The 11033-nt window shown below is 46.6% G+C and overlaps 1 protein-coding gene across 1 annotated transcript; it reads left to right on the top strand.

Annotated features, from left to right (window-relative positions):
* Positions 1 to 166: 166 nt before the first annotated feature.
* Positions 167 to 9429, top strand: SELENOT (selenoprotein T). Its single transcript, XM_059822617.1, has 6 exons — positions 167 to 266; positions 1813 to 1923; positions 3034 to 3160; positions 4502 to 4589; positions 6683 to 6834; positions 8695 to 9429. Exons 1-5 carry the CDS (start codon positions 190 to 192, stop codon positions 6805 to 6807), a joined length of 528 nt encoding a protein of 175 aa, XP_059678600.1. The 5' UTR covers positions 167 to 189; the 3' UTR covers positions 6808 to 6834; positions 8695 to 9429.
* The last annotated feature ends 1604 nt before the right edge of the window (positions 9430 to 11033 follow it).

Here is an 11033-nt window from a genome sequence, read left to right as displayed (position 1 = left end):
CGGGGGCGGGGCCCGGCGGGCGTCACGTGGCCGCCGGCGCCTGCGCGGAGCGGGGCGGCGCTCGCGTGACCTTGGTGCGGCGGCTCGCGCGCTTCCGCGGCGGCTGAGGGCGGGGGCGGCGGCGGCGACATGCGGGCGGCGGTGCTGTGGCTGCTGCTGGCGCTGGCGGCGGGGCCGGGCGGCGGCTCGATGGACCACGGGGGCCTGCCGGCCAAGAAGCTGCGCATGGCCTACGCCACCGGGCCGCTGCTCAAGTTCCAGATCTGGTGAGGGCGCCCGGCAAGATGGCGGCGCCGGCCGGGCCCGGCCCTCCCCCCGTCCTCCGCTCAGCGCTGCGGCGGCAGGACCGGGCGCACGGGCCGGGCCGGCTTCGGCTCCGCTCGTCCGCGGAAGGCGGGCGGCCGCCCCTTGTGCCGGGGGGCCGCTGCAGGCCGCGGGGGAGCGCCCGGGCGAGCTGCCGAGGCGCCGCGGGCGGCCCGCCCCGGCTGGGCCGTGGGAGGCGACCGGGGCCGGCCCGGCGGCGCGGGCGAGGCTGGTGGTCGTGGCGGCGGGAATAGGGAGCGGGGAGGCGGGAGCGCCGTCCCGCGGGTGCCGACGCTCGCTTCCCGGGGCCGCAGGGCCCGCCCGGCCGCGGGCCCCGCTGCGCCTTGGGCGGCCGTCGGGCGCTGGTGCTCACCGGGGAGCGCTTGAGACGATGAGCGAAGGATCGGCTAGCCGCGGTAAAAACGCTCTTTTCGGGCCCTTTCAGTATACGGTGTGGCGTTTTACTGACTCGCGATTACGTTTAGGAGGAATGGGCATTCTAGCGGAGAGTGCGGTGAGGGGGTTATGTATTTTTTTAACGACTGTATTGCTAGCAGTCGGGGAAATCGGGCACCTTCATCTCGCTCTAAGAATATTATCGACAGAGTCCGCTGCTCGGAGCAAAACCGAGCAGGAGTAGGAAGGGGCGAGGTAGTTCCAGCACACAGAGCTTGTTTGTGAAAAAAAATAGCCGTCAGCGCCTGTCACCGCGTTTTCGTGGTGCTGTGAGGACGGGCAGAGCTGCTGCCGGGCCCGGGGGGGTCTCGGACCCGCCGCTGCTGCGGGGTGCCTCGGCGGGGCGGGGAGGAGCCAGAGCGCTCACTGCGGCTCCCGGAGCAGAGTCTGCTCCAGGTTGTGTCATGCGGATCTGTGAAGCTCCGCAAAAGGCGTGCTCAGTAGAAAGTACTTTATGTGATTTCTTTTGCGGTAAGCTGAGGCGGGATAATTTTTATTTCAATTTTTATAGAGGCAGCTGGTAGAAATGTGAGCCGTAGTACAGTCCTGTAATATTTAACTCTTCTGTAGTTAATCTGGTCATCCTTACACAGAAATAACTGGGAGCCATGTTACCTGCCTGTGGGCAGTCCAAGAAAGAGTTAAATTTAACTAGTGAGGAAGTACAACCGTATTGTGTGAAGCTTTTTTTTTTTTTTTGGACACAGAGCAAGGTGATACTTACACTGACTTTCTAACTTAACAGCTTTTTACGGGGGAAACAGGTAATTCCTTTGCTCAGTGGACTTCACCAAAGCATTGTGTCTGTGCTAGTAGGTGAAAACAAACTCGTATAAAACCAAGTGCCTAGCCAGCTGTCAGTATTTTTGATGTATAACTTAGCTGCAAATCAGTTTTATTCTTTGGCATGAAAAATTTTAGTTTATTTTAGTTTATTTTAGTTTATTTTAAACAAAAGAGATTATGAACAGTGCGAGCACTGGTGTTGCTGGTTTAGCAGCAACTTTAACATAGAGCATTCCAGCTTCAGTGACAATCCCTGTCTGTGTTTAGTGTCTCCTGAGGCTACAGGCGGGTGTTTGAGGAGTACATGCGGGTTATTAGCCAGCGGTACCCAGACATCCGAATTGAAGGGGAGAACTACCTTCCTCAACCTATATATAGGTAAGCAAATGACTGACAGTACTAATTGTCTTTGTTCCACTATGTAAGCTCAGGATGGTGTGTTACAAACATGGGCATTTACACGTAAGTTTCCATTTTCAGTATTATTTCAGTATTATTTAAGTGGGGGTTTTTCCCATTATGATTACATACAGGCTCAGTTATCTTCTCCCTTCCAGATAGCCACCTTAGTTTTCTGTACAAGTATTACCATCTGGATGTCTGTATAATGAGGCCTGTTGTGTTTCAGTCTAAAGTAAATTATATAATTCACTTTTTTCACAGTGAGTTTTTTCAGTTTTCCTTCATGATGTAGGTGGACATAAATTCACATTTGTTGCTCAGGCTTACGCATGTAGCGACAAATTCCTGTAACAGGTTAAGGTTGCAGAAGAGCGAAGAGTTCGTTTTTAACATCTAAATCAGGAGAGGTAACCTCGTGGGAGAGACTACCAGGATGTCCTTAACTACAGTTTGGGGGCGGGACGGGGAAACCCAAAGAAATTTGGAAAAAGACAAAATGAAGACAGCGTTATTCCTATTATTTAAAGCATTGTGTACATGATAGAGAGTGATGCCATAGTTACTGTGGTGGCGTCTGAACCACTTCTTGACCTAATTACTCTAATAATTACAGTGGTAATAATGCTACAAGATTGAACACCTCAGTGTTAATTTGCTCTCTGGCAAGAAACTGCAGGGTTTTCTGCATCTGCTGGGAAATGCTTTACGAGGAAGTAGTGCTTGTCAGTTAAACATGTCTCTGTAATATGGAACAACTTCTTTAAGAAACTGAATGTATTATCCAGTTTGGACACGCGTAAGTTGAAAGCAAATTTCTATTTGAGGTCTGCTTAGGAAAAAAAATAAATGTGTATGCATGGTGTACAGGAATGGTATCCTTCTGAGGATGCATGTTTTTGTTAATGTGTGTTGCTTTTTTCTGTTTTTTAACAGCGAGATAAACTTACTTGAAAAGTTTTACATTTCCTCTGAAACACTTGATTGTACACTATCAAAATTCTTCTAATTAGGTGACTTGCAGCTGTGTAGTGGTGAAGTAGTAACTGTTAACCTTCTAAGTCACTTTTATATGTTGTCTTTTGATAGGCACGTAGCATCCTTCCTGTCTGTCTTCAAACTAGTATTAATAGGCTTAATAATCATTGGCAAGGATCCGTTTGCTTTCTTTGGCATGCAAGCTCCAAGCATCTGGCAGTGGGGCCAAGAAAATAAGGTAAACAGTATGCTTTCTTCTTTTATTTTGAAAAAGCGGTTTTAGAATGACTTCATCAGAGTGCTCTGGGAGTACTTCACGGTTCTTACTGATTTGACGTTCATACACTGCAACCTTAACAGAACCTTTAGGTTTCTATAACTAAATATACTTGAGAATTTTACAGTAGCATAATTATTCTTAATAGTACTGCTTCATGTTTCTGACAGACCCAGATTTGATTCTCAGCATCTCTCTTTCCAAGCTGATGATGCTGCAGAGGGACAGCCGAGGTTGACGTTATTGACAAAGACGATAAAATATTTTTCATTTTTCAGAGCTCAAGAGTAGAGTTTCAAGCCAGTGTTGTTGGTGTTAAAATTACAGCTTCCCTTTTCTATTGTCTCATAACATTTTTGCAGTTGTTGCTTTCATCAGACTTTTAATAGATTAGGCATGCAGTTTGGTGGGGTGAGAAGAATCAAGCTGAAAATTTGTGGGTGTTTTTGCAGAACATACTCGGGCATGACAGACTATGCCTTGTATTTTACTGGTGCACAGATCCTCAAACTGAGCTACCCAGTGCAGTGGGTCTGTGTCACCAGTCAGTTTGTACGTACAGAAGCTGTAATATATCCTGTTTAATTCAATGGGCCAAATACACTACCAAGCTAGGCTGGCTGCGGTACGTCCGTGATGTCGTAACCAACTGTTTCCCATGCTAAATCCTTTGGTATTGCAGTAACTCACGTGAATGTGCCCTTGTGCGTGAAAAGGGAATTATAAAGGTGTGGGCCATGGAGGGAGATGCCTTGTTGCTGAAGGTGGCATCATTTCATCCTGAGGCACCAATACACACGGAAAATTCCAGATGATTACCTTGAAGAAATGCTAGAGGGTTGACAATTCTTGTGAACAAATGCAATTTGACTTGCTCTGCTGTTTGTGTCTAGGCCTGTGGTTCTTTGATCTGAGGTGTTACTCTGACAGTGACAGGCAATACGCAGGAACAGTTGCGTTCCCTTGTCATCCTGCAAGTGCCATCGTAGCCGTGTACTTCTGCAAACTGGCTGTTAAGATGCGCATGGATTTGTGGAGGAAAGGAGCTAGAAGATGTAACGTGGTTTGAATCGGGATTGTGAGTTGGGTGGTTTCTGAAGGTTTGATACCTGCCTGTGGAAGGCAATGCGCACAGTCTTTTTAAAAAGAAGATGAAGATGTCTATGCAATTGGAAGATTGCTTGATAAATTGCAGAGGGGAATTCAAAGACACCTGTAAATTCCAGCGCTTGTTAAGAGCAAGTAAAATAAGCTGTGGCTCATACAGCTGAAGTATCGGGGATTCTCTCTGTTCTCTTCTAGGTTTATGCTTGTATGATGGTCTTCTTCCTGAGCAACATGATTGAGAACCAGTGTATGTCAACAGGTGCATTTGAAATAACTTTGAACGGTGAGCTGAGAACTTTCCGTTTGCGGGAATCGCATTGTGTCGCATATGTACACACAGATTTGTGAGAGCTGTTGTGTTGGGAGAATGAGGGGTGACGTTATGAAACGTGGTGTGTTTCAAAATGTGATGGAATGTGGTAATTGCAGTCCAGTTTGAAACTTGAGATGTTAAATATCACAATAAAATGAAAATCATAGAAGTCTTACAAAGCAGTTTATACAGATGTCAGTTACCTGTTTTAAAATAGCTATGTAAAAACTTACTTAGAGGAATGCTTGGTCACTTGGAGTAACTGCATTATGTTCTTTCTTTGCATGTAATGTGCATTAAGCAAGAAATTATCAACTAGGGAAGCGTACTCTCCGGTTAATTAGATGCTTTCCCTGTTCTGTTTTGCAATGTGGTTTAGCCTCAGAATCCTATTGAATCCATTGCTGTTCCCAGATTTTCGGTATCAGTGGACAGCAATACTGATTTTTCAGGTTACGAGTCTGTGGATCTTCTGCCTTCAAATAATTTGATGGTTTTAAAGATTATGTAAGCTTGATGGAGTACAGAGTTTTCAAGCTGTAGGTGTAAGTATGTAATCTAGCTCTGTGCTTTATAATCTCAGTTTATGATTGTGCAGGATGCATTTCAGTATAGTTTCTAAGTCATATATATACTGCAGAACCTTTTAAAGACTGGCTGTATTGCATCAACGTAGTTGAACTCGATGCACTTCTAGTCCTAAATCTCGGATTAGAATTGTCAGCAGAGCCTTCCTAGGGGTGAACAGTCACATCTGGACTTCTGTAAGTTTCTGGTTTGCGTTTTGGGACAGTGTGGTTCCAGTCTGGCTTTTGTTTCATGTAGATGACAGCAATTGTATTTTTCAGAGTGCGTTCATAAGGTGCTATAGCAGTGAGGGATATTTGAGGGAGCAGGTATTTGTCAACATCAGAAATGTATGTTGTGTTTACCCTAAAGTATTTATGGACTGTGCTGCCTTTTATATTTCCCGGGGCGGGGGGGGATGCCAAATAACGGTTGCAGCTACTTTGAGTGGAACCTTCCAAGCCAGATCTTAGTAAACAGAACTTCTGAGGGTCAGCCTTAGATGTTAGGCAGAGTGAGGTGAAGACTAAGGAGATCCACAAGTTTCAAAGATTTAGCGATGGTTTAAAAACTCAGTACGCTATTCTGCCACTCACTAATCTATTTTTAGTCATTCTGTCAATGTGTCGTGGTTTAAGCCCAGCTGGCAACTAAGCACCACACAGCCGCTCACTCACTCCCCCCAGGTGGGGTGGGGGAGAGAACCAGAAGAGTAAAAGTGAGAAAACTCGTGGGCTGAGATAAAAACAGTTTAATAGGTAGAGCAAAAGAACACCGCGCGGAGAAGCAAAGCGAAAGAAGGAATTAATTCACCACTTCCCGTCAGCAGGCAGGTGTTCAACTATCTGCAGGGAAGCAGGGCTCTATCACGCGTAGCGGTTGCTCGGGAAGACAAACGCCATTACTCCGAATGTCCCCACCTTCCTTCTTCCTCCCCCGGCTTTATATACTGAGCACGATGTCATATGGTATGGAATATCCCTTTGGTCAGTTGGGGTCAGCTGTCCCGGCTGTGTCCCCTCCCAACTTCCCGTGCACCCCCAGCCCACTCACTGGTGGGGTGGTGTGAGGAGCAGAAAAGGCCTTGGTGCTGTGTGAGCCCTGCTCAGCAGTAACTAAAACATTCCTGCTTTATCAACATTGTTTCCAGCCCAAATCCAAAACACAGCCCCATACAATCCAAAACACAGCCCCATACTAGCTGCTATGAAGAAAGTTAACCCCATCCCAGCCAAAACCAGCGCATTGGATATTTTGAACCTCTAAATCCATATGATGTACTTCTAAATGGAAGCATGAGACTCTTTGTTCTAGTTGGCCTGGGTTTTAGTATGGCCGGAGGTTTGAAGCATTGTCAATCCAGATATTTTCCTCCATATAAAATAGTATCAACTTGCATAGCTTCCTAGAGCTTTTAAATTTTATGTTTAAACTAGCCCTACATGTTTTCTGACTTTGTCAATGTGCTTTTCTCCCCTCCGTGTGTTTTGTGGTAGATGTTCCAGTGTGGTCTAAGCTAGAGTCTGGCCACCTTCCTTCCATGCAGCAGCTTGTACAAATTCTCGATAATGAAATGAAGCTCAATGTGCACATGGAGTCAATGCCTCATCATCGATCATAGCCCCATCTATCAGCACTGAAACTTCTTGTAAGTCTTCTTCCAGTCACCAGCTGTCTGTTGACTCGGATGTGAAAGATCGCATGTTGCAGATTGAACGTTGTAGTTGTGTATTCGTTAATTTAAAAGTGTTTTCCTGGAGAACCAGCTCTAGTGACCTTCAGTAAATTGACACGTATGATTTTACAGGTACTGTTTTGGTTTGGGGTGTGTTCTGCCTGTGTCAGGACTGGAAGCTGGCATTCTCTTGGGCAGAAAAAGATGTGTTACTGCATGCAGGAGGCCTTAAGTTAGTGAACTGTATTGTGCAGAGATCAGAAAGCACACTGCGTTATGTGCTGTAAAACAGTCTGTGTGCAAAGGATTTCTCTAACTTACAACCTAATTGAATTGCATGACCCTAGAAAGTAGAACATTTTCTTGCTCCTCTCTGTGTGCTACACCGTTTTAAACTTTTGCAAATACTCTTTGACTGTTAGGAGCAGAGGGTTTGCATCCATACTTAGATACTTGATGACAAACCAATTCCCTGTTCCCGTGTCACCTGTGGCTTTCAAAACATTTAGCTTACAATTCTTCATAGGAGCGTTGATCTGCTACAGAAAAAAACATCTTCGTGCAAAAATTGACAGTTTACACTTAGGAGACTTCAGTGAAGTATGGATTTGCTGTGGTGCAGCTTTTTGCACAAGAGCGCTTTGGTTTGAGAGAGTGGTTTCTTGACATTACCGTGCCAACAGACACCCCGCTCTCAAGTGATGGACCCTGGGCTGCCATTTCTGTCAACTGACATCTCGCAACTTGTCTCACCACCTTAAACTGATCACTTGGCCCCAGCTGTAGCAGTTAAGGGCCTGGCTCAGTTCAAACACCTGCACAGATTTTCCTTTGGAGCTTCTGCAAGTCCCTGTTTACGTAAGCAAGAACGCAGCGCATGGAGGCATGCGTTCAGAGACATCTGAGCTCTATCGAAGCACTGCAGGTGGTCTCACTCCTTGTAGGAACCCACGCTCTGTAGCTGGGGCTTGCTCTGCTGTTTCTTGCTGCTTCAGAGCTCAGACTCTGAACCCCGCTTTCTTGCCCTATCGACCTCTCCCTCCACGAACCCTCCTGCCACTTCCTGAGGTAGGGAGAGCAATTCAGAGAGATTGCTCCCTCGCAGTCCTCGTGCAGGGAGTATGAGAAACAGTTGACTTTTGAGTCCTGCAGGCATGTCCTCTTTCTTCAGTTAAGTCTGGTTTGTCCTAGTAATTTAGCAAAAGTCATCTTAATCATGAAATAAGTTGTTTTGTATTTTTAAAATACTGTTTAGTGTTAAGAAGTTTGGTGTTTCCTGTACTTTTCAGATGGGCTTGCTGCAGCCCAGCATCCTATGTGTATGGATTTGGAGGGTCTTAGGCAGCACTCTGTTGCAGAGTAGATTGATGTCACTTTCACGCTTACAAAGCATGCTAAGACTGTTCTTACTTAGAATTCTATTTAATGGGATGTGAGTTTAGAAAAAACAACAACAAAAACCCCCATTCCGTTGTATTTTCATCCATGTGGGAAATAACACTACAGGTTAGGAGAGTCTTACAGTGAGACTTGTTGACTTTGTGTTGTAATGTCTCCTGACTTGAATTCACGCTAATGTAATGTCATTCTGATGGTATCGTTGTGGGCCACCGCCCAGAATAAAATAATAACTGTACTCTCTTGCCATGAGCTATGACCTCCTGAGAGGCAGTGCTTGTAATTCGGGTTTTCTAATCTGAAGCGTACGTAGGCTGTTGTTCTCCCAAGCTTACAGAAAATGCCTCAGCTCTCCGTGCCGACAGCGCCGGAGGTGGCTTGCTCGTTTAACGCGGGAGTAGTTGCTGACTGTAACGCTTGTGTCTCCGTTTCCAGGCATTAAGTGGTGATTTCCAAAGGCAGCGTGGCTCAGACCCATGAAGGCCTGTACTGAAGACAGCATGCTGTTAGTACAGACTGGATGCTTCTCTCGCAGCCACGTTGTGCCTCCTGAAAAAACACTTCATGAAAGACCTCTTTCAGTGCTGGCCTGTTTCCAGATACTGCACAGTCATGGAGTGCAATAATACTGTATAGTTTTTTTAAGATTTCATTCGACCAGTTCATAGCTCAACAATGCAGGCATTACTAATTGTAACTTATTTTATATTCGTGTTTCACAGAATGGCAGATTGAGTTGATACCTAATTTTTCCTTGGGGGGAAAAAAGTTTGTTTAATCTGTTCTATTTTATATGAATTTATGTTCTTTTTGTAGTTTAAAATGAAGTTATAGGAGTGTCTGATACTGTCCTAAACTGTTAAGTAATTGACAGCTGTCTATCAAATATCGCTAATGTGGTTAAAGCAGGTTTGTATATTTTTCAAAATATATGGCAGAGTTGAACAGTGCATTATATACTAAATTATATAAACAAAATTATATGCAGAGTAGTTACATCGTTTTGTGACTTCAGTAAAAATTAAGCTGATCAGCTGCTCTTTAAATTGTGTTGGCCAGCTCAAGAGGTTTTCCCTTGCCCATTCTGAAGAGGTGAAAAGCTGCGCCTTTCTACTGTCCTAAATAGGAGCCAAGAAAGTTAATTTAAATAAAGAGTTCTCATTTACCGTGTGAAGTACCTTGTTTGAGTCACTGGTGGATATTCTTAGAATTGCAGCTGAAAAAATGCATAAAAAGCCTACTTTCCAAAGTCACTGATCTTGTGTCTGTCTTGCCTAAGCCCCTAACAACCTCCGTGTTCTGGAAGGAGCCTTGTCTTTCCCTTTGTGCGCCTGCCAAAATTCATCTGCGACCAGAGTTCAGGTGCTGTTGCACCAGGGAGCCCAGCGGGTTAAAGCCGAGTCTCGGAGGCAGGCAGTTCTCTTGCAGGGGCTGGCAGTTCTCAGGCTGGCTTCCCGAGTCGGCGTGAGCTGCGGGCTGCAGCCTCTGGTCTGCAGTTCCTCTTCGCCCTCCTTCCTCCCGACGGTGGTGTGCTCCAGGCTGGATGGCCGAGCAGCTGCCGCTCTGGCGCGGGTGCGGGGAGGCTCAGTCCTGGCAGTGCCTGCCTCCTGCTCCCTGCTCTAAGCTACAGGGTTTCATACCCCCTTGGAAAACTGGCTAAAGTATTTCTTGGGTCCTTACCAGAATTACCTGGGATGGGAGGCGGAGGAGGAAGATGCCTCTGCTGGGGCAGTAAGTTGGATGAGAAGGGAATCTGCAGAGCCGCGACGAAAGCAGCTGTCACGGTTCGTAAGAATCTTCTTTGACCCTCCCCAGGGCTTTAGGGACTGATGTGAGGAATGATAGAGGTCTGGTGGAGTTGCTGTGAGCTGGGTGCGGACTAGGGAAGGACAAAAAAATGGGTCTTGCGTTTCCCACTGCGAGTGCAGAAAAACGGGCCATTACACATAGCTGTTTGCAGCAAAGATCTGTGTTCAGGTCTCGTCTTGCGCTGGTGTAAATCAGATGTAACCCTGCTAAAAACTGGACTTACAATGGCACAACAGGTCAAAATCAAACTCCCGGCTTTGATTTTCATCTTTCTAAACCAAAGATTTAGACTCTTGAAGATTTTTAATCTAATCAAAGATTTTCACTCAAGCCACCGTGCCCGAGCCTGCAGAGTTTTGCGGGAGGTGGGCTGTGTGGCAGCAGGATGCTGCTCTGCCTCGGGCCCTGAGGCATGGGGGGACGGTCCCTTGCCCACCTCTGGGGAAAGCTCTGAAATGGCCTGGGCACGGAGAGGTGAGGGGCAGCTGGCAGCGGGCGTGTGGTAATTTTAGTATGCGATTTTGCCCAGTGGACTGTGTTACAGGCTTTGGCGTGGATCTAAACCTCAGTTACTCCGTTGAACATCCGGTTTCTGCCCTTTCCCAAAGGCCCTGCGCCCCACTGACACCCCTGTGATGAGACCAGCGTGAGCCCGGCTGAGCGAGCAGGAGCAGTCCCCTGCACTGCCCCTCTCCCGGGGATGGGGCGTTTCTCGAGGCGGTGGAGGCTGGCAGGCGCTGTGCGTGGCTGCCTGGCTACGGCGGCATGGCACGAGCCCCTTCCAAATGGTGTTTGCAGTGCTATGAGCAGAGCTATCACGCCGCTCATTAGTGAGAACTTGCAAGTGGTATCTGTCTTGGACTGGTAGACTTAAATTCCAAATCTGTAATAAATGTGAACTTAATGAATATAGTATGTTCATCCAGAGCCTAATTTGACATAAACTGGATTTAATTTTTTTGGAT

The sequence above is a fragment of the Gavia stellata genome, chromosome 11 (genome assembly GCF_030936135.1).
Source record: "Gavia stellata isolate bGavSte3 chromosome 11, bGavSte3.hap2, whole genome shotgun sequence".
Lineage (NCBI taxonomy): Eukaryota > Metazoa > Chordata > Aves > Gaviiformes > Gaviidae > Gavia > Gavia stellata.
Note: the sequence above shows the minus strand (reverse complement) of the source record. Positions and strands in the feature narration are given on the sequence as shown.